Raw genomic sequence first — 26,192 nt, 5'->3', positions numbered from 1 at the left:
TTCCCGCTCCCCCCTCTCCGAAATCCACCAAAACTGAAGAAAAATCCAAGTGACTGTTCTTAGCAGCTGTGTGGCCCGGAGTTCAGTGGGGAAGCGGCTTCCTGCCGTCCCTATTCATCACCTGCTTCAAAGGCAGCCTGGCTGCTCCAGTGTGCAGGCCAGGTAGGGTGCCATTGTGCGCAGGCGGGAGGATTAGTATCAAAGCTGCGGCAACCAGGCCCTTGGTCTCGGGCTGCCATTCAGTCTCGCGGGGAGAGGCTAAGACTGGCCAAGGTCACAGCATCCAGTGTGGTGCGGACTGGGAAAGGATCCTGAGAATAGAGGGCTTCTTATGAAATCATGGCGCAAGCTTGCGGCACAGCAGGTGCCCTTCTGGAACACATACATCTGTTTATGTTGGGATAGCGTAGCTGACAACGGGATAATAGGGCTTTGTTTTTTATCATTTTCTTTCTTTTTTTAAATTTTTTTTTTTTTATTAAAAAAAAAAAAAGACAACTGTATGTACAACAGCGTTGCGGAATATCGAAGGAAGAGCTTTCGCTTTGGAAACCATAAAGAAATCTTTAAAAGATTTAATTGCTGGGGTGGGGGGGTTGTGTGTGTATACTTAAGCGAAGGGGAGAGCAGGCTGCCTATTAACCATTTAGGATCCTCAGCCCTGCTGATGAGCAGCAGCAGGATACGGGGGGACCGTACACAGAATGCGACAATGCAATTTTTTTTTTTTTTTTTTTTTTGTACGCGCCGACATTTGTACCAACAAATTGGTTAAGGATGCGCTGGATTTGCTCGGTTGTCTCCATTGTTGGAATTGTCTGGAGGAATTCTGTCACGCTAAGGGTGGCTTTTTAAAAGGTGAGGTAATAGTGACGTAAAAATAAAATTGCCAACTTGATGAAATTAAGGGGAAAATTAAGCTGTAGACGAGTTGTCATGACGACAAGGATGTTCTATTGATGAACTGTACTCCTCACTGTCCAATCAGATAGTGGAGCTGAAGCTGGAGCATGAACAGGAGAAGACGCACCTATTCCAGCAGCACAACGCAGAGAAGGACTGCCTGGTCCGAGACCATGAACGGGAAATCGAGAAACTGGAAAAACAGCTTCGCGCTGCCATGGCAGAGCACGAGAGTAAAACTCAAGAATGCAGGAAACGAGACGGACAGGTAATGATCAATAATGTTTGGAAGGCATACGCTTATTAGAAAATGCTAATAATTACTGTTTCCTGTTTGCCAGCATTGTTGGTGGTGCACGCTGTGTTAGCATTTGCGAAACTGGCACGGAAACGTGATTTTGTTTTTCTTTTTTTCTTTTTTTTTTTTTCCGCTTTCCCCCCCTCCCTTCCCACTGCTGAATAGGGCTTTAACTGCAAAAACCACAGGTAGCCAGATTAAAAATCCCATGGTGCGCTATAACTCGGCCTATTTATAATCTTGTCTCATTTTCTTTCATGATGGATTTGTTTAAGAAAAAAAGGTATCTGTTCTTCTCCCCCCCAGCCTTCACACTGACCCCTCCTTTTCTCCTTCCTGGGCAAATCCATATGAATTATATCTGCTTCATTCGTATGCTTTTTTTTTGTTGTTTTGTTTTAAATCTCTGCAGGTAACTCACAAATGGCTTTATTTCATTTTGTTCACTTCTTTTTGTTTCGGTTTTGTATTCTAGATTTGCATTGTGTGTTTGGCTACGTATGTCGGATATTTGATAAGACGATGTGGGTTCGGGGTTGCTTACCATCACGTTTATTTTCCTATACACACATGCACCCCTCCCATCCTCCATCTCTGTAGTCACTGTTGGAAGCCATTTGGCAGAATAACCCCCAGCTGGGGTAGCATTTGACTCTTCAAACTTCTGGATGAAATGCGTACTGTCAGCATGGAAAATGATCTTTATGAGTTTTCAGTTCAAAAAACATCTTATTGCATTTTTTCAATATATTTTGTAAGGATGACATGGTGTGTTTGCTTAAGAGCCTATATTTAAAAGGCCTGCAATGGCAGTGTTTAAAAATTTAAGGTGATTTTGTAGTTTAAAGAGTATTCAGAGAATAATCTTTACTGATCAGCATTAGAATTACTTATCATGCACGGATTATTCGATACCAAAACTGGACATTTTGGTAAGGCATCTTAAACGACATACGTTTTCCGCACACCGCCGCCTTCCCTATGAGATGTAAGACACTGACATTGAGGCGTTTGCACTTTACTTTCCTGTAGACTAGTAGGCTGTGTCTTTTGCTGGCAACTATCATGTAGCTAAGTGAAATTGAATGTTTAATTTTTAATTTTTTTATTTTTTTTTTTTACCTTTGGACAACTCAGACTCTTATCGAAATCTGACTTAAGTCTATTGGAAAACAAATGGCTTGTTGGGGGAGGATGAGGGATATATTGCAGAGCCAGGACTTATTTCTCCATTTCCACCATTATGGTTTTCCAAGGAAAACGAGAGATACTTTTGTGAGAACGCTTGGGAAGAGGATATTCAGGTGGCTTCTGAAAAATTAAACCTCGCCGTTTATTCCACTTCACTGTAAGAGTGAACAAAGACTTAAATTGTTAAAGGGATTGGGTTTTATCTTTGTGGTTTTTCCTTTGGCCCAAGACAGATGCATCTTAACTATATAACTATTTGTGAGTGCCTTTTCAAAGTGGTGTCATCCTCTCACCTGCATTCCTGATGTTGTGTTTGTACGAAGGCAGAGCTGCTCAGGTTAAAAAACAGTTTTAGAATTACATAGAATTACATAGAATTATTCTGTCTACACGCCAGCGTTCGTCAGTTATTATATTGCTCTGTATAACATGGAATACAAAAGCAGAAGGGACAATCTTAAGGAAATTCAGAGAATCCGAGAGGTGTCTTGTAAGTATATCTCTCTCTTTCGTTCTGTTGTGGGTCGTTTCTGGCAGAGATTGGAGCCCAAAGTTTGGTTGTGGGATATACGGTGCTACTACAGGTGCTCTGTAGGAAGCTGGAAATATCGCGGCTATTAGGAAAATGTGGAACAGTCTGAATAGCAAAAACTTTGGCCTTTTTACACGGCTTTTCTTTGTAGTTTGAATATCTCTGTACAGTCACTTAAACATTGCTGCCATGAGAATGACATGTAAATCAGGGAAGAAAACGTGGTTGCCTTTGACTGGAAGAGCTGTTGTTTATTTCAATTCTAATAAGAATCTAGCAGCTTTCGAGGACGCGGATTTTTTTTCCATTTTGGAAAATAAATCATTCTTCTTTCCTTCCACTGGTCTTTGTGTTAGAATTCACTTCTGTCTTCGCAGTGAGCTCAACGGACAATACTGGTGTGTCATAAGGAACTGCATCACGTATTTTTGATAATTTTTTTTAATCTTTGCATCTGTTTGCTAAAATGCATGTTTTGAACATCTAACGTGACTAATGGCCAATGTCCTTTATGAAACATTTGGCAGTCTCTCAACAAAGGTATCCCAGTGATTTAATGAGTTTGTGTAGACGTTGGTTTTTAAAAACCCGTTAAGTTTGAACCGTGTTTGAAGGAGTGATTTTTACGACGGCTTCATGTTACAGTGAAGGTGTGATGAAACAGAAGAGGCCATTTTGCTTCACTGAATGAAAAGTAGATTTGCTGGATATTTCAAAAAATTTAAATAATAATTAGTGTTAATCACATACAAGTAGCTTGGTTTGAAGGATCTGTCTGTTCAATGTTTGGTGAATGATGTGAAAGTGCCGTTATTAAAGGTGTTTGCTGTTATTCTCTCTTAAATCCTTTTCCATATGGAAGAGTAGCGACTGTTTAAAATACGTATTTCTTATTATATCACTGAAGACAGCTATGACTGAGTACTGGGGAACAATTTGTTATACTGTTACCGAAAAGATTAATTTTTTTTTTTTAATTGCATATCCAAAGTCTCTACTTTCACATTGACCTTCAGCTACTGTGAAAAAAAGTATACAAAATGGTTAGTTTTTATTCAAATATGAATGCATTTATTAGTGTTTTAATCAGAACCAAAGTATTAAAATTAAGATTTCAGTCGATTACCAGATTTTTATTTAAAAAATAAAACAATGTTACTGCTTCTTTGAAATAGAAGTTCAATATATTTTCAGGAAAGGAACTTGATTTAAGCGGATCACCTTTTGTATTACTGATGAATTTCTGGATAACAATTGCATTCCACTTTAACTCTTGGATTTATCCATTTCTCGGAGGCATGCTTGGATTTTTTTTCACCTAGGGTTGTAATGCTTGAGGAGGAGTAAATTGACATGTAGGTCAATAAAAGTCAAAGCAGTACAAAAGCTTTTATACCACGCTGTGTTCTTGTAGTCTTTTAAATCCTATACGTTTTCTACGAACTGCCATAATGTTGTTATTCTTTAAATAGAAGTTAATAATACAGGATTTTTTTTTAAGGGTAGTTTTGAATCACTGCTTGTATTTAGTTTAGATTTTTTTGTATTATCTGGATTTTCTTTAAGAGTATTTTTGAGCTACAGTTTGGTTGCTCATTTGTTCCACACCTTCCTAAATAATTTTAGTTTATGCATTAGTTCGCAAAGCAGGGAACTCTTTGGATGGTAGAGATCTTCCTTTTGTTTTAATAAACACAACCTTGGTACTGAATCGGTGATTTTTCTGAAGCAAGACTTCTGATTACAGAGAATAATACATCTAGTTTGTTTCTGCAAAATAAGGTTCGGAAATTTGAATAACCGGTGCCAGATGGGCTGTGGTGGCTGTGGTGCCAGTTGTGCCCTTACATTTTCCCGTTATCCTGCGGATGTCATTCTGTCTGCAGCATCTGACACGTGCCCTCAACCAACTCAAAGATTTCCATGTTCCAGCTGCTGTACAGAGTTGGGTCATTTTCGTGCTCATTCTTTGACCATTGACCTTTGGGCAGGAAGAAGAAAAAAAAGAAAAAAAGTACCCCCCCTGCAACTTAAAATATAGTGCTTTGCACTAAAGCAAGAGGAAGAAAAGTTTTCATGAGGAATCTGAATTCTCTTTCCAGGTTCTGTTACGAGATAATGGGCAAATCCACTGTTTTCCCCCATCGGTAATTGGGTCAAGAGTAGCTCAAACGCTGAGGCACGTTGTGCCATCACGTGCCATCACGTTTGCCACTGATGTCACGGTATTTAATTTTAACATTGACTGTTGAAGCTTTAAAAAATGAGGCTGCTCTCAGAGAAGATCAGTGGTGTTCGGGGATGTCTTAGGGCTCTGGATAAACCATTGCTGGTTGGGAAGGGAAAATCTCAAGCAGTTCTGAAGTCGTGTGAACAGACATGTTGAGAACGGAAGTTGTTATATAAAGAAGTGGCCCAAGTATCTGTTTCTTTTATTCCCTCTTGCTTTTTGCACCTCCCCTAATCCCCTTGACCTCTACCATTCCCGGTTGCTTTACCTTCTCAGGAATCAGTGGCTCCTTCCCTGGGGCCTGATGGACAGGACATCCTTCCACTTCTCTTCTGGCTGCTTCTCTTTGAAAATTTGCTTCTTTGCACTTGTGAACAGTGATCTTTCTGCAACTGTTGCTTTGCACCTGGTTTTGTCTGAATGAATTCCAACCTGTTTGAGCCTGTTGAGTTAACAATAAAAAAAACCCAAACCAAACAACAGTAATGATCATTACTTTAATTCCAGCAATGATCGTTATTTTTGTTCCAGCAAATCCTTGGCTTATGTTTATGGTTCTGTATAGATAATTACTGTATCAACAAAGTGGAGGCTGCCCTGCCTCCGTATTTATAGACATTCCGAAGTGGTACTGTGCTGATATGAGGAAGGGCTTTATCAACTATTGACAAGAGAAAATACAGGAAAAAAAAAAATAGAAATGTTATAAACTTTTTTAATGATAACTAAATATCCTACCACATGCACAATTTCTGTCTCTGTGTAAATATTGCTGTAGCAGTAACTTTTCTGTACCATACTAATACAGGAGGATTTCAGGAGCATTTGTTTCACAATAGGAGACTTTCTTAAACTTTGATCTGAAAGACCCTATTGTTACCGTACAAATACATCACTGATCAACTCTTCTGCTTCGTGTAATTGTTCTAGTATCTCCAAACACCAGTTCCCACAGAGAGATTCTTCTAGCGTCAGTGCAAGCAGTTTGCTTGATCGTGTCTGGAGAGTACAGGTAGATGCAGCCCGTGAAACATTCAGATGTTGATGGTGCTACTGGTGTCACTTCGGTATGCAGTTTGGAGTAAATAAGTTCTGTGACTTACTTTTTTTATTTGACTTCTTTTTCTTTTCTCGATAAAAGATGTCTTTGGCATGAGAAGAAATGCATTGTTTGCTTCCTCTGCAGACAATCTAAATGGAGTTGCAATCTAAATATTTGTTTGTTATATTTTACTTGGAGAGTAGCTATTGGGCTGACAATCAGGCTTCTGTAGACAGACAGCCGTTCCCTTTTAGCCTTTCCTAAACAAAAGCTTTTGGCTACGTTGCAGCATGTTTAATTTAGCACCAGTCAACCCAGGATAATGAACGTGACTGTTGATGTAAAATATTTTAAGTACCAAATATTTGTTGTAGCACTTGCATGGTTTCCCTTGGTTGTTATTCACCGTCGACTGATGCGGGGTTGGGATGAATCCCATTGATGGGGAATATCTGCTAAAATCAATGGATCTGATGACAGGTCCTATAGAGATGTTCAAACTGGGCTCTAAACGAATAGTGCAGCTGTGAAGTTGAGAGTTCAGCGAAATGGCCAAATGCACCCGTTTCCCGGGGAAATGCTCAACTACTGTCCCATATTGGGCTCTGGTGATAACACCGCTGGCTTCAGCTGGACTTGAGTAAATGCAGAGGAGCTGCGGGAAGAATTTGGGCTGCAGCGTAGACATAGTCTTTGAGATTAGACGGAAAAATGAGCCTTTGCTCTAAAACTGAAGCACACAGAGTTCAGGCTCGGAGACCCCTCCATCAAACACCCCCCATCCAGGTGAGGGTCTGGGCCACCAGGGCGCCTTCCCTGCTCAGATGAAGACACTTTGCCACGTTTGCTGTTTTGTGTCAAGCTCTCTGCTTCTGGTCCTCACTTCTAAGCTGCTGCTTCTGTTTGAGATGCCTTTCAAAAGGCTGTTGAACAAGCTATAAACATCTGCCACTTCCTCGCTTAATGGAACCATCAAAGTGTTCTCGTGCTGTAGTGGGTGATCATCTATGATCTCTTCCACGTTTTTCCTTGACTCTTGCTTTTTACAATATGACTGAAATTAGACAGTGAGGATTTCAGTGCAGGAGGTGTGACTTGACTTGCTCCTCTCTCCTTTTATACTCCAGGCTGTTCAGCATTTGAAATATTGACTAAAGCCATTTTTGGAAGCCATAGATAATAGTGCATAAATTATCATTTGCTGATTAAAAATGTTAAGTTAGCTTAGGAGAGAACTGACATTTTGTGCTGTCTGTAGTGTATGTAAAAGAGAAAGCAGTTGCCATAGGAACAAGCTCATCACAGAATATGAACTCTGATTCTGAGATGGAGTTCTTTTCAGCAAAATGGACTTTCTGTTTCTATAATATGAAATTGCATGTATATGGTAGTTGTTATGACACTGTGATCAACATTTCATATTAATTTTTTGGTTTAATTTTAAATATTGACAGCTGAAAAGGTGGAATGTGTAATTTCACTGCTGTAGGGGCAGACTGTGTATCATATGACAGTAATTTTATTTTATACCAGTACTCTCTGTTTAGGAAAAAGTTATTATTTCCTGCATAAGTGTTAATAAATATAGAATAATTTTGCTGAGAAAAAATGAGGTCAGTCTTGCTTATCAGCAAGGTGAAGGATCTTTATGCCATTTTTTAACACATACACTAGGCGTGGCTTTGTGTGTAGGGTTTGTGTGTGATGGTTACAACGAATGATTAACACTAATAGACAATAAGCTATACATGATACAAGAACTTATCTTTAAAACTAAAGTTATATAAAGGAATACTGAAGTCATAAATGATCCGGCACATTCGTAAACACAAAACAGGTGATAGTAACTACTGCACTTGAGATGGTGTAACATGATTTCTAAGCAGAGGCAAAAATACAGTGTTACTGCGTTGCAGAAATGGTTGACTTACAACATAAGCTCTTGATTTTGAAATAAAAGGAGCACACACTTTCTATGTGAAGTTCAGCATATGGCAAAACCAGACTCTAAAGTTGATTATTGATATTACTTCCAAGGGTGAGAGTCTAAATCTTCTCTTTTGAATGTAGTTTCTGTGACATTAGATTGTTCCAAATATTGCAACTGAACTTGTTTGGTAAATCTCTGCTGTGCAGAGAAGGGGGTGCTTACTCGAAACATTCTTTATTAATGTTTTTTCAGTTCTTTGGAAAATTGCTTTTTGATGTTATCTTATAATTTGCTTGAGAGACTTGTTGAATACAAGGAAGTTGACTTCTGTTAGTCCATAGAACAAGTGCAGCAATTTGGAAAACAGCAGTGGTATCTACTTCGAACATTCCACTGAATGGCTGAAGGGACATCCTCTGATGGGAGATGGGGATTCATACTGAAGTTTTTTCACAGCATCATAGAGTAATTTGGGTTGGAAGGACCTCTGGACGTCATCACATCCAACCTCCTGCTCAAAGCAGGTCTAACTTCAAAATTACATCATGTTGCTCAAGGCCAAGTCCAACTGAGTTTTGAAAATCTGCAATGATGGAGATTTCACAACCTCCCTGAGCAACCTACTCTGCTATTTTACTAATCCATTGTGAAATGTCTTTTCCTTTCTATCCATTTGGAATATCTATTGTTACAATTTGGATCTGTAGCTTCTTGTGCTTTCACTGCCACCTTCAAGAAAAGTTTGCCTTTCTTCTCTACAATCCCTCTTCACACTCAGCTGAAGACAGCAATTAGATTCCTCCTTAATCTGCTGTTCTCCAGGCTGAATAAGCCTAGTTTGACAAACTTCCTGAAGGTCCTAGTGGCCCATTCCCTCCTGCTTGCAGAGTTTGATGTCCCTCTGAATGCCAACCCTGCTCTCCAACACGCTAACCACTTCCCCTCCGAAGAGATGCCATCCACAGTGTTGCTCGGGGTTCATTCTGTCCTGTCATCAAGGTCTTTGATGGAGATGTTAAGCTGTATCAGCCCTAGATGACCTTTGAGAAATGCCACTTGTAACTGGTTGCCTGTTGACTCCTACTTTTTGAACCCCGTGGTCCAGTGAGTTCTCTACTCACTTCATGGTAGAAAACTATGTCTTTTCAGTTTGACTCTACAGATGCTATAGAAGTCTGTACCAAAAACCTTGCTAAAGTCAAGATAAAAGACACTGATGGTTCTCCCCTTTCTGTGTAGTCAGTTGTTTTATTGTAGAAGACAATCAGTTTGGTGAAGCATGATTTGCCCTTGGTATATCCAGGCTGGCTGTTCCCAGTGACCCTTTTATTCCTCATGTGCCTGGAAATTAATTTCATGGAGTGTTAGTCCATAGTTTTTCCAGGGATGGAGGTTAGGATATCCTGTCTGTGGCTACCTACTAAGGTGCTACGTATTGCAAGTTAAGTGGTTAAATTTTTTAGAGTGTGCTTTTCCTCTTGTCCCCTTTCTAGAGACAGATTATCCAAAACCAATTTAGTCTCTCTTCCTTAGGTCAGCAGATGTTAATTCTGTTCACTCATTGCCGCCATAAATCGAGTTTTGAACAGTAGTCTAGCTGTTAAATGATTTATCTGATAGGAGAGATTTTATGATCCATTCAGTTCCTCAAATCAAAGGTATTATAAATACCAAATGAAAGAATGAAACACTAGACGAGAAATTATGACAATCTGTAGTTTGGAATGTTAACACCACTTGTTTTGGCAGCATTACTGATCTTAAAACAATAGGATCCATATGGATGCTAATTTTCCCAATTTTGAGTAATAAATACAACCTCTTTTTGGTTTAAGTAATGATATTACTCAATACCACTGCAGGGTCCAGTAGACGGTTTCATGATGAGGTAATAAATAGCAATTTTGGAGAGCTGATTATTTGTATTTTTCTTTTATGTGGTTTATGATGGGGGAAGAAGAAATCACAAAGCCAGTGAAAAGCCTTGCCCTCTCCTCTGGCTGACATGCTTTGGCTGAAGATATGTCAGTTGAGAAATATGAGACCATCCTTAAAGCTCCGCACGCTCCCACATTAAAGTGCTACAGAGAAACCTTTAAGTGGAAAACCAGTAACAAATTGCAGCTGAGATGCCTATGGCATACTGCACTGTCCTGGGTGCCCTGCCACTGATCTGCTTATTCCTCTGTATATTGCTTCAGTCAGGAAGAAAAAAGGAAAATTTCTCTCTTTTTTTTTTTTCTCTATTTCGTAGACAGTAGCTATAAGGGGGAAAAAAACCCAAACAACTCCCATGATGGGTTATCTGCAGATCTGAAGATGATGTTACTGGCACAGACACCAGGCTGAATACTTTACTGTTAAACATCTCTGCAGCTGTTTGCCTACTGGCCCAACCCTGGTGTCTGTAGCAACTCTTCGAAGTCTTCTTTCTGCCTCAGATGTTAGGAATTTGCTAACCCATCAGCTGGAGGGGTAGCCAAGTGCTCTGCACTCTTTCAGCGCTGCTTCTCACACCAGTGTGTATGCTCCCAACTCCTTCGGCTCGTTTCAGCTCCAGGAGGCAGTTCCAGATCCACCCTTTCCAAGCTGTCGATCTCCTCCTTCACTGAAGCACCGACTCTTGCCACGCCATGCGTGGTGTAGGCTGGGTTTTGTCTCTTCTGAGCCGTAAGTAACAAGTAAGTGCCAGTGAAGGTCTCCTGACTGGGCTCCACGGGACGTGCAAACCAAAGAAATGGGGCAACTTGGCGCAACGCAAAGGATCGTGTTGGACCTGGGCGGTGGAGCCTCTTGGTCACTGGTCGTGTGCTCTGGTCAGCAGAACTGGGACTCTGCGCCTGGTCCTTGGGCAGAGCCTTGGAGGGCCCATGTAGTCGTTTGTATTGCTCCACATTTCCCATCCTCATTCGTTATCTCCTTGTCTCTTCTGCTGCCATTTTGTGTTTCTGTTTCCCTTCAAACCCAGGTAACAGCAGGGATTTTAGGTTCTACATTTGGGGACATTCCAGATAGAGAAAGTGCCATGTGTCCTTAGCTCTATAGGCTTTGGACATGTGCTAGGCATGTATGTTCAAGTGTACAGAACTGTATATGCTCTTTTTGCAATTTGCCTTTTTTCTTCATGGATTTTTTTTTTTTTAAAGAAACAAAATAGAAAGAAAATACATTTTTTTTAAAATACAGTGAGTATTTTCAATATGAAGTCAGACAGCAGAGCTGTTCTTTGGTCCAGCCCCCTTTGAAGGAATGATTGTCATCTTACTTTAACAAATACTGTTTCTTCATTTTGAAAGAGTCACACACTGACTCTGACAGTGATTTAAGGTCTGTAGTGTTGATCTCTTGCGAAAAAATATTTTTCACAGTATGACTTTAAAGCAGACTTTTTTCCCCCAATTACTCTACATGTTGGCAGCAAATTAGCTTTGAGGGAATATTGTGCACATCATAGTTCTCTGTTGATGTACTGGGGAGTCATTTTTGGATCTTTCAGCTCAGTCAGACCAATGACTGACATTGTTCATGTCTTCCGTTTCTGAAGATTTGAAAGACTTCCTTTGACAGGGAAGGTGATGTGGAAAAAAAGAAGCCAAAGTACAAGAAATGATTGGCAAAGTGATGATATCATCAAATGTTCAAAGACTTTGCAAATTGAAGCTTATTAGGCTGACATTTTGTCTTCCATTCAGCACTAATTGGAATCATGCCTGGGTGCATGATGTGGAAGGTTCTTAATATCTGAGTGTTTATCATGACAAAATGACAGAAATCGATGTCAAGGATGCCGTGGATTTCTGTTTAATGGAGAAAACAATATATTTCAAACTGCAGTTACATGTCCCATGGTAATTTGTATTCGTATGTAAGTCTTACTGCAATATTGCAAATCAGAAAACTTTGATTTTGACCCCTAAAATATTGGCCTGATTGTGAATATTCCATTTTCAGGTTTTAAAGTTATTCTTCGGAGTTCATAAAAACAACACTGATGTAGTGTTGGGTTTTTTTTTCTAAAAAAAAAAAAAGACAAAAAACCTCTGACACTGTTTTTACTTGAAACAGATCTGAAAATCCCAGGAAGAGTGAACTCCGTCTTTCGTATGGGTGATATGATTCTTCTAAAGTTGATATGATTCAAGCTGTCTCTGACAGCTTGAATTCTTTTATAGTCTGTGCTCTCTGCTGTATTGGCATCTGTAAAACAAATTTGGAAGAGAGAAATAGTGAGGAAAGCGATTTTTGTAAGGGCAGCCACTGCAAACAGAGAGTACATTGGAATATTTGAAAACATCTGCATGTTCTCCAGTGGTATTTGGTATCATTAGGGACTTCCAAGTTGGAGGTGCCTGCCCCTGTCGAGGGCACATGTGTGCTGTCTGGGATCGCACACAAGACCAGCATGTTAGTCTAATCTTTGTCTCTGACCTTATGAAGTTGAATTGAGATCTTCAATTAAACTTTTAGTGTAATATAAAATTCATATTTATTCAACAGTCCATGGAAACAACTAGCTGTTAGTTGAAATCATCACCTGATTTATTGTTTCTAATTAAGTACAGATTGATCATTGCAAAATTAAATATTTGAAACCAGCAAAAAAACCCAAACAAAACCAAAACCCAAGCACAGATCAGTGTACTCTGGATGCTCGTAGGGATTACTGGTCGTCACGTGCATGATGTGACCGGTACAGCTGCCTGTGCGTTGCTGTAAACTCCAACAATCCTGTGCCTGATAAGATGTTGACAAGCAGTAGTTTAGGGGCTGATGGTAATTACTTGTATTGCTGGAATCCTCTCAGGAGTCTGAGTCTATGTTATGTTAGTGAAAATATGTAACAACAGACAATTCCTGTCCCAGGAAGCTCATAACATAAATGTGTTTCCAGGATATCAGAAGTAGGTGCAGCGTGCAGAAGGTCGAGGACCCGTGATAAACGGTGAGGTTTATCAGTAGGTTGACATGATTTGAGCAAGAAAGCAGAAGACACAGCACATGAGCTGCTTCCCTCAAGTGGCTCTGCTAATGACACAGTAAAAATGCCTTTCCACGATTTGTCTGTAGCATCAAGAGACGTCTAAAGTACATTGGATCCTTGCCACGTCTGCAGTTGCTGCTGTTGTCAGAGGTTTCTGATGTGACTGAGTAGAAAAGGAAAAGTGTTTGACTTTAGGTGGGAGATGAACCCATGAAGGACGTTTTTTGTCTGTTCAGAGTTTGGGAACCCTTACGACGATTTACATGCTTATATAAATGCTAGTTACTCAAGCTACATTTAATGACAACTAACTGTAAGCCTTCTAAAACTGTGTGTCATATCGATTTCCTTGTAGGAAAGCAAATTTAAAGAATAATTTGTTATTGTAACTTTTGATCTGTTGGACACTGTTGTTGGAGGAGTGGAGGAGGAGAAAATGGAACAGACCCAAGCTGTCAGTATACCACTGGTAATATCAGAGAGAAAATACTGATTTTCCTGCTAAAGTCCATTGGGGGTGTGTGAGAGAGAATGTGTGTGTTTGCATGTATATATATGAGTATGTATGTATTATTGCCCTCTAATGGATAGAATCTGAATGGCTCAGCTTTGCATGCTTGTGTGTGGGTTTCTGTAGCAAAACCTGATTTTCAGGGTGTCTGATATTTCCCATTTTAGAAGAATCTTGTAATGTTTCTTCATAAGTCTGATACATCTTTTGTGGGTAATGGTCATTTAATTTGTCAAATCAATTTGAAATTCAGTAGAAAGTCCCACAGCTTAGAGAAGTGCCTCTTCTTTGTTCTCTGAAGTTTTATTTCAGCCAAATTAGAGTTGCTTAAAATTTGCCATTTTCTTTTCCTGTTTTTACCATAGTGCTAAAATAATAACTGAATATGAACAGAAAGTGCCACGTCTCTGTACAACAGCAACATCAACAGCCTTTGGAGAGAAGTAGATGAGTAGAGCTCTCTCCCCTTGCTCTGTTGCATCCAGAGCATGCCCCTGTCCAGCAGCCGTGCCGAGATCCCCACGTAACCAGGATCTGCCACGCTCCTGAGATGTGGGTGGCAGAGGGGGCGAGCTCTGCATCTCACTTTTCTGGTCCACAGCCTGGCTATAGCGGGTGTTGCCTGGGGCCACCTCCACCCCATCCTGCTGAGCAGCTTCCTGGCTGCTTGCGTGTGGTTTGTTTTCTAGGAAAAGTGGCCAAAGTGTGTAATGTGATGTGTGTAGAGGTTTTGAATCTTGGTGAGAATCATGGTAAAGTCAAGTATTCTAGTGATGCAAGGTAGATTAGGTTTTGAGTTGCATTTGGAATAAAACTATCTTCAAAGGTAACTTTAGAATAACCCGAGAAAGAAGGCTGCAGGTTAGTTGGAAATTGGATTTGCAACTGTTTGCACTAAAAATAGTCCACTTCTACGCGTTCTTTATAGTGGAATCCTAACAGTTGTATTTTTTCCTAGCAGGACTCTGTTTTTGTTTAAACCCTAAATTTGTTTAAACTCCCAATAAATACCTTTGGGAGAATTAAATCTCAGAATTACAATTCTTCTCTCTGCAGCCATAGACTTTTTCCTTTTCAAAATTTCCCACACTTGCTTTTGCAGTTGGATAACTATACAGTGATTTGGACACATAGAACATTTGTTGCTAATAGCAGCTTTCTTCATCGCCAGTTGTAGATGCCTGTGACTGCAGAGTGACAGTGAGCATCCAACAGTTATCTTCCTCCCCTCAAGGAGGTTCATGATGGTGGTGATGGGCAGCATGGTTATTGCAAAGAGGTTCCTGATGGATATGGATTGCAATAAGCCAAACATTCGTACTTACAAAATCATGTAAGTGTCCTGGGGAGACCACCACGTGATTTCACAAAGCTCTGCTCAGGTACCTCCAGTCCCTCCGTACATTAAGTTTTAGCTGAGCCCATCATATTTCTATTTATGATCCAATTAACAAGCTGAATCTCGGCTGGAAGAGCAGAAAGAACAGTACATTAATCAAATTCCTTTGTAATGACTGTGTTTCCATATAAATGACTTCTCTAAGGTGTGATACAACACAAGGCATGCAGCGCTGGCCTTTCCTGTCCCTCCCCAGGGCTGGGGTGCTTCGCTTCCCTGCACCCTACCTGCTCAGCTGGCCAGGCACACTTTTGCAAAAGACTCTTGTGGTGATCTGAGAGCTTACTCCTGGGAGCAAAATAAACTGTTCCTGGCTTTTGGGCTACTACGTTTTCCATTCGTGGTGAAAATAGAAAAAATTTGCATATGTTAACAGCGAGATGAAGGAAATTGCAAGAGCATCTTCTCCGCCCAAGATGAGGACTTTATCTGCATTTATAAATACGTGTTTTTCTTGTGAACATGATGTTTCCTAGCAATACAGTTTTTTTTTTTTCTGAGAAAAGTTATTTTCCACTTACAGCGCATTGGCAGCCATTGTTTGTATTGTTTAGATTCAATTGAGGAATTTTTCTAAATGTTATTTTGATTCGATGACTTTGTTCATCAGTGAATTATGAAAGCTCTGGTTGTTTAGCGCACAAGAAGGCTCCAGTACATTACTGGGTCACGTGCTCACTTAATGCATGCACGTTGTGGTGGCAGTGGTAATAGCACCATTAAAGAACAAAAGGTAGAAACACATAGTAGCTCTGTATCTGGCCAATCCCCTGAAATTACCATAAATATTTGAGCAATCCGAATAGTTTTGGACTCTGTAGTAAAGCTTTCCTGTTCTTATCTGGCACTGAAGGAATGTGGAATAAAGTATTCGTTTAACCAAGTATAAAAATATGTATGCTATGCAGTTATAATCATGTGTCATTAATCAGAAAATACTGCAGAAACTCTGACAAATTAAAAACACAAGGATGTGTCTGCAAGGGCTTTTTCAGTCATTAAAAAGCTGCTTCACCTCTCAGGCAAACTATTTAATGGCAACTTCTTGCTCAGTGTACTGACATCTTCAAAGGCTCTGACATCTGTCGGCCTTTGAACTACCATTAAAAAATATTATCCCATTTCCATTCTTTTATGCCCATTTTTTTAATTATAGCCCTTCTTTCAAGTTAGGAACATGGTTGGTTTAAATGATGCTGTCCTTTCGTTTTCAGCCACCCAGCTGCGGTTTGAATAAATTGATGTAGAATCAAAGGCGGGACTTTAAAGGGAAAAGGTTTGATGGACTTGGACTCCGAACCAGATGAGGTTTTATGATGAAAAGGGTTTAATCCCAGCACAGGCATCGCTTCTATCAGTCGAGCAGTACAAAGCGATTCATATATATAGGTTCACGAGAAATGATCTATTTTTTTTTTTTTTTAAACAGCACAGATCTCTTCAGGACTTGCAAATGTGGCATTAGCTAATATTCAGAGAGCTGATTTCCTTTCATCCACCAGAAGCTTATGATTATAGTACAGTCCTCGAATTGGAAATGAGAGCTGCAACACAGATTTAAAGCTACGCTGTCTGATTTGTATTCAATATACATGTCACTGCGGGACAAGCCAGTCTGGGCCGAGCTGGTTCAATAAAGGGAAAAACAGTTTCAGCATCTGAAATTCTGGGGAGGGGGGGGAAGGTACCAATTAATTCTTACCTGCTCTACCTGAGTGTTGTGTCGGATACTTAGTAGATTGCTATCGTTTCTAAAGCTGTGCAAACAAACCCTTGTGATAACGTTTCTTCGGCATCTTTTGCATCAGAGGCTGAGAGAAAATACACGGCATTAATCAGTAATGGCTTCTAATGTGGGAATTTCTGTGGAAGGGAACGTTTGTTTTTCTGTGCGGGAGTTTCAAGGAGGTTCAGCAGAGACAGCCTTGCTGTTCCTTTGTAGCAGTAGCCTCTGTTGGTGTGCTAATTAGGCATGCATATGGAGAAAGCTGAAATCTCTGTCTCAACAAATGCATCAGATGCCATTTGTCAAAAATACCACCTCATGGTATTGGAGAAATAATCTCTCTAATAGTTCCTGGATCTTTGTGCTTCATGATAGCAGAAATGTGGTACATAGTCATGATTTCTTACTTTCACATTATAAGCTTGCGTCCTTCAAAACAGCGATGCTTTCCAGAGAAGTAAAGCAGGAGATTACAAAAGTCTGCAAATTATGTCCTCTCAAAAGACTGTGCTTCATTGTTGTGCAGAAAGGAGATTGCTCTGTTTGATGCTCTACTTCCAGTCAACAGTTTCTCCTTCAGACCCTTCCCACAACCCTGGTTCCCTGCAAGAGTATTTGGTTTAGGAGTAATACATTGTTCCTGATCTCTTAATGCAATTTTGAGGTTGTTTGGGTTTTTTTTGGGGGGTGGGTAGTAAATATAAACTTGAACCTGTATAAATAGATATATTTAATGGGTTATTTGGGTATATGTATATATTTTTATGTATATATAAATACATGGGATATATTTACTGGTATTTCATAGAATTTGCATGTTTAGTATGTATTTAGATTTTGTCATTTAAACCATGTATTAATATTTATTCAAAGTACAGTAGATTCAAAACAGTTGCATAAATAAGTCTGAAGAAATTCCTGCCCCAGGATGCAGTGGCCTATTTGTCATTCAGAAAACGAAAGTGGCATCAACTGAATTCAAGGGCAAACTGAGAAGGATGAAAAGGATAGAGATCAATGTAAAGGTGCCAGAGGAAGATACTGAGCCAAAAATACTCTCAATTCCAAGAGAAAAAATGTTATGCACGCAGTTTTCATTTAGTTTGTACAGATCATCCTGTGACTGATCTTGTCTCTCTGAACTGGTAGCTGTGGAGCATGATGCTTCCAAAAGGTCTCTGAACTCCAAAGGAGCCACTGTCAGGATGATGGGAATAGTGTAACCAGCACTTGAGGACGAAGGTGCAGGGAAGGAGCCTAGAAATGGTGTCAGCTGTAGGTGTGTGCACAAAATACACAATAGGTACCATCAGCTGATGCCTTTAACTCCAGCCTAACACCTAGGTTGGAGTAAAGGCTTCCTGCTCTGGGACTTTCATCTTCAGATGGAAGTGGCAAGATTATCTGTTTGATATAAGGCTTGATGCTAAAGATAATCAGCTAGAAAGTGCTTCTTCCAATTAGGACCTGATTTCAAAAAGGAGAAAGTCAAAAGTTGTACCTGCGTGTGTAATTCGGCATCTTACTTGTGTAAGCAGCTAACTACAGGAAAGAATTTACAACTCATTTATTAACAGAAATACTGCAGCCATTGTTACTGCCTTGCGGACATGAGGGTTCTTTTGAAAGTTAGAAGCTGATTATTTCTTTAAAGTCTAAACCTGTAAGTGACAGAATTTTTATTTCTGAAGCGGCTGGATTTCAGGATCTCTGCCCACACGTATTGCCATTCATGAGACCGAGAATGAGGGCTTCATGCTTGGTTAAAGACTGTCATCTTCAATATAGCAGCATGACATCAGTAATGAGAGAGTTTCCTGGTGTATTAGGTTCTTTAGTAGAGCAGAATAGTACACACAGGCTAGTGCATTTAAGTCATCTTTAGTTATCGGCCCAGAGAAGAACAGCTTTGGGTTCCTTCGTTGGCTTCCTGTGACTATGCTGGAGTTTTGAAAAATTTATCTTTTTCACCTTGATTAACAGTCAGGGCAGAGCTTGGACAGTAGCATGAACTTCGAGTCTTCATCAAGTCCCTCAACTGCTTGTTGAGGAGGTGGTCATGGCAGGTGACCTGAATGGGAGTTAGTGTCTGAAGTTTGCATTTCTACAAGTGTTAACTTTGGAAGTGGAAGATCGGAGATATCTTACACATGCACAGCTTATTACTTAGCTTTGTACCTGCATCTTGTCTTATCTTTGTCCTGTCAAATTTTGCAACCGATGCCGTTTCTGTTACAATCACCATAAATCCCTTACGGGGTATGGGGGATGAAACTTCTGGAATATTCAAAAATGTATGTGTTTTGAGCAGTAATTCAACAAATGCATCTGAAAGAGAAGTGTGTGTCACTTTTCTGGGTGGGTTTCTTTTTGGAGGGATGGTGGTGTTTGTTTTTTTTTTTTACTTACAGTGAAGTCCTTTCATTAGTCGACAGGGCAAAGACATTTCTTGTAGACAATACAGCCTGTACCTCTTCTGAGGACAAATTAGGAATTATAATACATTTAATTTTGCTGCCTCATAGAGATGAATGTCTGTAGCAATCCTTAAATCTGCAATACACCATGTCTGCATTTAAATCAGAATTAAAAGTTGTTCAGGAATGCTAATGCTTTTAAATTTAATATGTGGAAAATTTAAATGCAAATGTTTTTTAAAAGCTTTGACTTAACGGGATGCTGGACACAGAAATACTCTCAGATTGATGGGTAGTTCTTCCTAGTCCACTGCAGAGATCTTTAGCCTCCATTTCTGTATTCCGTTGCACGAATATCCCATCCTTCCTTAAATAATAGTAGTTTTCTTCACTCTCAGAACAAGCTTTGCTCCAGTGTTGTTTCAGAACTAAGTATATCATTGACATTCATTGGATATTAGGAAAAAATTTTTTACCATGAGAGTTGTAGAACACTGGAACAGGTTGCCCAGAGAGGTGGTGGATGCTCCATCCCTGGAGACGTTCAAGGCCCGGTTGGATGAGGCCCTGAGCAACCTGATCTAGTTGGAGATATCCCTGTTCCTTGCAGGGGGGTTGGACTAGATGACCTTTGAAGGTCCCTTCCAGCCCTAACGATTCTATGATTCTATCTGAAAGGAATACAGAAAATAAAGCTTTATATTTTTCATAAAGGAATACAGGGATGTCTAAACACGTGTGTTTGGTGTCATTTTCGTCAATCATCGTTTAGGATAAGTTGTTATGGTTCGTATGATGCAGCAAACCTGATGTTATATATAGATTCTTTTTTTTTTTTTTTTTTTAGCCACTATATTTTATCTCTATTCTACTTTCACAAGTCATTTTAGGGGATCACTGCATTAAGTGGGTATTTATGGCTGGTTTGGTTTGGTTTGGTTTGATTTTTTGGTGTCTCCACATTTGAGTTGCATTAACGCCATTACGTAGATTACCAGGTGCCCAGTTGGGTGCCTCTGTTAAAAGTTCTTGACAGAAAGACAGAAGGAAATGAGTCCTCCACCTTGTCCTTTCCAGGCAGGTCTTTTAGTAGTCTTATTCAAATCATTGTGTTTGTACGAAGAAAAATAGAAATATAAACACTTCTTTCATCAGATAAAGAGAGGAAGAAGGCTGGACATTTTGATTTTTGACCCACTAATCTATTTCAAAGCAAACACAGTAAATCACGTAATAAGAAACCGTTCTGGATGTGTCTTCCAGGCAAAAGGGCCAAGTCTTTCACAAGTCTTAGAACTGTTAAATGGAAAATGTATTTACATTTATTTCAATTTCAACTTGGTAAGTAATCCTTTCACTCACCAGCACGCCGTATTGTTTAGTTACACGTGTAGGCTTGAGGTTCTTCCATTTAACTAAAAATCGTTTCATCAGGAAGGCAGTGACAATAACCAACCTACAAGAAGTCCTGCTTTCTAGCTGCTATTAACTAAATTAGAATCAAATGTACTTATGTAAATTAAGAAATCAAAATAAGCTCTGTTAATTTTAAGCTCTTTGTGGAGCTGTTCAAGTGCATGTCTGATTTTCTTTCTTTCTGCCCCCCTCTTTCATTTTTTTTCAAAAAGCCCAGTAGTTTGTAGCTTCAGTGCCATTTACATTAACTAGGATTTAGAGCGCTAACTGGCCTCTTTAAAAAAAGTCCAGATCTATTTCTATGTGGGAAAAAACGATCAAAATTTAATACCATGTCACAGCACATCTTCAGAATTTGCTACTCCTTTCTCGCTTGTAGTCATAGATGTAGAAACAAGAACCGTGCCAATGTTTTTGGTGTAACTTTTCCTACTGATGTTCAGATACCTGTGTCTCTCGTATTTATTTTCAACCTTCGGAAATATACGGCAAAGTTAGTGAATGGTTTGGAGTTTAGATTACCTATGGAAATGTTGCCTAAGCACGTTTCTCCATAGGAATGACACGGATACACTCTTTTCATTAATTTTACTGACAATACAGCTCAGCAGAAGGTAACTTCTCTTTATTGTTCTTCATGAGTCAACACTTCCATCATGTTTCAGGAAAATGCTGAAGCTGTAAAACAAGAGTAGCCAAGATACAGCAAATGCATTACTAAGAAATCGAATTTAAAGGGTGCTGGACTGTTTTGGGGACTAAGTTAAGTTCAAAAGGAAAAAATGAAGTTGACCATGTTTTAAATATGGAGAGAGTGATGTTTACCCTCCAGCAGCACTGTATGGGTAGGATGGTGTTAAACCTGCCCTTGCCCCTAACACCCTAGTAGGTACAAAATAAGCAATGTTGGCAGGAATCTACTTTACATCATTCATAAGCATTAGAGGTGTTTTTCAGAGCGTAGGCAGTGCTGAAACAGGCCAAGTAAAGAATCTTACAAAGGAGGTTTGACGTTTAAAAGCGGCTTAATGCTGTTAAAATTAATAGAATAAATATGTAAGTTAGCAGCTCAACACCTCGCTTTACAAGTCCTAGTGGATATTTTCAAGAGAGATGTCAGAGGTACATTTGCAAAGGTGAGAAAAGCTGGGATTGTGTTGAGATGGAGTTGATACACCCTTGTGTAAACCCTGTAATATGGGGATGCAGATTTTATGCTGCTGAACAGCAAACATTTTACTCTTAGCACTATGGTTGCCATCTGCAGTGCTTTTACATAAGTTTTTTTGACACTGAACATTCATCTGAGTCTAGAGAACTGCCACACTTCGTATGCGGTGCAGGCTAGTGAGTACAACTTTAGTTTGTGTAGTTTGTAAAAGAAAATAGGTAAACTTGATATTATACAGCGTGTTTTATAAAATGTGAACATTTGATTTATGAATGTATTAGTAAGTAACTTCACCCAGTGCTACAGTGTAGTCATACATAGAATAAAGATGTCTTGTAGTTAACAAGTTGTGCAATAGCACCAACGTCACGGATGGAATTTTTTCCCTCAAGAACACTTAAGTATGCATTTTGTTATATGTTTATGTAGTTTGTGCATCTCTTTGAGTATTGAAGTTTTAGCTTTGCTGATATTTTAGCATTTCCAGAAGGTACTAGGCTGGTGATCAGGACTACTTATAATTATGGTAGTGTTAGCAGAGCTCCTGCTTCCGCAGTTTCCTCCAGAAGAGCTTACACAACCCCATGGCTTTTGGAAAATTCGATCCGCGCTCTTAGGAGGTGAGGCCAGGCTGTTGGTCATTGAACTGTTGTTCATTTACACTTCATTTCACACCATTTCATTTATCTGCTGCCTTAATTACCATATTTATGGGCCTATGTGTTCTAACCCAAAAGGCATTTAAACTTGACAGTGTAATAGATTGTGCTGTGAAAGCTAAATAGCTGTTTATTACTTATCCCTGTTAATTTGCACTCTGCCACGTCATTACCCGTGTGATAATGTGCGTGACATTTGCAGTAGTTTTCTTTGCAAATCAAATCTGTCTTTTTAAGGATTCATAATATTGACAAATTGCTGATTTTTTGCCAGTCACAAGAAAAATTGGATAATAAATTCTTAACATCTTCATTGAAATTACTGTGGTATAGAAAATATTTTCAATACGGTTGGTTAAAATGGAGATAGAGTTAATTGTAAAGCTTTATTTAGAAGATGATGTTAAAAAACTCGAGTTCCTAAATTTTAATGACTCTTGCTAATTCAAAATTCTGTTTCAGTACCGATTTAGATTTGATATCTCTTCAGATTTAGGTTGTAGCTTAACCAAAAAGATTCCTCTTTCAACACTGCTGTGTACCCTTTGTATCATTGTCGTGTTACAAAGGAGCCACAAATGTAGCTGCCAGCTGGCTGAACTGGCCAGTTGGAATTCATCCGGCATGGAGAAAAGCAGATAGACTGGGACAAGCGAGTGGGACTCAGTAGGATGCTTTGTGGACAAGATCAGAGAGCCGCTAAGACTGTGCCTGGCCCTTGGTACTGCGCTTGCTTGCCTCACTTTTTTTCCTTTTAAGGGTAAAAATCACAGGGATAGTTCCCTAAAACCAGAATGAGATCAAGCGTAAGGTGGGTTATTGTGACTTGCTGAAACTGCAATATTAAAACTTACTAATATAAACTGATTTTGTTTTAAACACAAACCAACATTGCATATCTTTGAAGTTCTTACAGCTGTACTTTTTTCTTAGCCTAGAGCTGCTAACAAATAATATTTGTTTACTTTTTTAGTGTTCTTTTATGCTAGATGCATTGCTTATTTTTGTGATGGTAGAGAAACTTGTATTATCTGTTTCGCAGCACTTTATAAAGCTTTGGTTTTTAATAAGAAAGCTAAACTAGTTCAGATTCCTACTTTCAACAGATAATCCTTTCTAAGGTGCTTTACACTAAACACATCACCAGTTGCTGCAGGACTGGGATGGGATACTGCATCCACCTCTTCTGGGATGTTGCACTGATCATGGGTAAAAAAGGAGTCATTGTCACCACTGAATCACTGAGTGTTTCTACTTCGTTCCTTATTTTCCTTTCCTTCTTCATCATCAAAGTGAGTTTTGTTTTTACTGCAGACTTCCTTTCCCTTGACTGGACTGATCTTTCAAAAATAATCCTCAACCCAATGACAAATGTTATGAGTACCTCATCCGTCTCTGTCACATCACGCCAGCGTAACAAGACACAAGAAACAAATCTCCCTTTCAGGAGGGTTCAGCTGATGATTTCACAGAGTGCATGCACTAATTTTAATGGTCTTCCAGGTGAGAAAACACTGAGAAAGTATTGGCATGCACAGAGGGGGAAGCTGCATATCGGTGGTTCAAATACAGCTGTTACCTGTGGGCTACTATTTTAGGTTATGCTAGAGAGGATCATTGTGACCACGTAACCTAACAGTTCATGTTTGAGCTAAGTCCATGGAACTGCTCAGACCCTATTGGAGTTTTTGTTGGGTTATTTTTTCACGTTAGATGCAAGCAAAATTAAACACAGCAAACCGAGACCCATGCCGTCATCTGCAGCTGAAGCCAAGTTAGCCCAGTGTGGAAAACTTGTGAAACTCGGTTTGTAGAGTTGTCATGATCCACTTGAGAAATGCAGTGGTCTTTAAAAGTGGTACTTCTTTCACCAGCCTGTGTACCGTTAGCAGTGAAGAGCAGTGAAGGGTTGTTGCAGCTTCATCTGCTGGGAGATGTTAGTCACTTACTGTAAAAACTGCTGAAGCAACACCTAATGACTCTAGATCTGAGCCTCAGGGAATAAGTGAAGAGTGGGTTTGATCTTAACTCTGCATTGCCTTGTTTTGGGGAGTTTAAAATGCCCTCAACGCTATTTGAAGCTAAATACGGTGTTGGGGTGGATGTGGTTTGGTGTGTAATATGTTGAGAGGGAGACAGTGAAGTCCATATATTCCACCACTGTGAGTGTAAAAATTGCGGTCGTGCTCCAGCCTCTTCCTTAGAAACTGATCCAAGTAAATGCTTCATAGGGTTGAAGTAGGAGCTCCTGAAAATAAAGGAAATATATCTTTCTTTTTCTTTTTTTTTTTTTAAATTAGACTGTAGTCGTTTGGTCCATTTCTCATCTCTGTTGCATGTAACTGTAGCAGAGTTTCAGACATCAGCCACAGATTTTAATTTAAACTTTTTGCCAGCTTCATATTTTCTTATGCAATTTACTTTTTAAAATTAAGAGCACGTGTTTTCCTTCCAAATAACATGCAGAACATTTATTGGCATTTTAAATAGGCCAAAGTGAGTGAGCAACCTTCTTTTTTTCTTTCAAGTCTAGTTTTTCCCTACAGGCAAATTGCTGTGGGCTTATGACCCACCCTTTTTATGACACTATTTCAGCACAGATATTCTTAGTTAGAATTCTAAGTTATTCCTTTGAAACAGAAATAGAAATCACCATCTCAGCTAGCAGTTTCTTCAGCTATGGGATTATCCTACGTGCATACACGTACATACAAGTGTGCTGTATAAATTCACATGAAATCTCTACACGTCACACAGTTTACTTAGTTGTATTTTTGTTCCATTTGGGATGCTCCCTAAGCTAGTGTTTCCTTTTTGTTTTTTTTTTTTTCCTGTATGTGGCTTAATAGTGACTTTACAAAATGCTTTCTTGTTTGGGGCATGCTGCTATGGCATGGCTGTCCCGTGGCATTGCTGTGAACTTCTGCATTCTTTGTAAAAAAGATGCAGATTTCTTATTTAATTTACTTGTACCTAACAACTGAAATAAAGACTAATGTTTTGATCCATAAAAGGCAGCAAGTAGCAATAAAATTTTGGACCTATCATATATTATGATGTCTTTATTTCTTATGTTTAAGCCAATATGTTCAGCACAAGAATAATTTGCTCTGGCGGAGCGTTTAAGATGTGTATTTCTCACAGCAGCTCTTGTACTCAGGTTATTGTTGGGACCACACAAACAATTTGGTAGGGAGGGTTCACAAACATAGATCTGAGCAGCCAGGAAAAGATTTTTAAGTAACCAGTATCGGGATAGGGGATTTGATTTTTTGAAGAAACCAAGCAATCATCATGCCTTCAGAACTCAAGCATGAGAAGTGAGATTTGGTGATTGCATCTTTTGTTTTTCCACAGAATTGTTAAGAAAAGACAGCTGCTCTTAAGTTTTGTGTTTCATGGATTTTTCACAACTGAGAATTGCGTCATCTTGGGGTTTTTCTTCCTAGTAGTACTAGTTTGCCTACATTTAAGTCTAATAATAGTTTATTAAACCTGCCATGTGGAATAGCAGAATCTTAGTGATGAAGATTTTGGGATTCATTTCCTTTAGCAGTTTGAAGATATCCATGTCACACAAAGTTGTCTTATGCAGCAAGTTGTTCGCTTGTAAGCTGCTTCTGCCAGTGACTTTGTTTATGGGAAAAAATAATCTGGCTGTGAGAACTAGACTTATTTTAAAGTAATTGACAAGAACTGTGTCTGTGATCCCCAATATAAGCTTTTTCCAGTCACTTTGGAGAGATTAGATGTCTCTTAACATCATCTTAGTAGCAGTGAAGTTGC

The 26,192-nt window shown here is 39.3% G+C and overlaps 1 protein-coding gene across 1 annotated transcript in view; it reads left to right on the top strand.

Moving 5' to 3' along the window:
• The window catches only part of CEP112 (centrosomal protein 112), a 167,190-nt gene that overhangs the window by 77,972 nt on the left and 63,026 nt on the right, over positions 1–26,192 (top strand). Inside the window, exon 20 of the mRNA XM_086624318.1 lies at positions 989–1,171. Coding sequence (XP_086480444.1) covers positions 989–1,171 — 183 coding nt within the window. The remainder of the gene's footprint in view (positions 1–988; positions 1,172–26,192) is intronic.

This window comes from Tauraco erythrolophus, chromosome 20 (genome assembly GCF_009769465.1).
Source record: "Tauraco erythrolophus isolate bTauEry1 chromosome 20, bTauEry1.pri, whole genome shotgun sequence".
Lineage (NCBI taxonomy): Eukaryota > Metazoa > Chordata > Aves > Musophagiformes > Musophagidae > Tauraco > Tauraco erythrolophus.
Note: the sequence above shows the minus strand (reverse complement) of the source record. Positions and strands in the feature narration are given on the sequence as shown.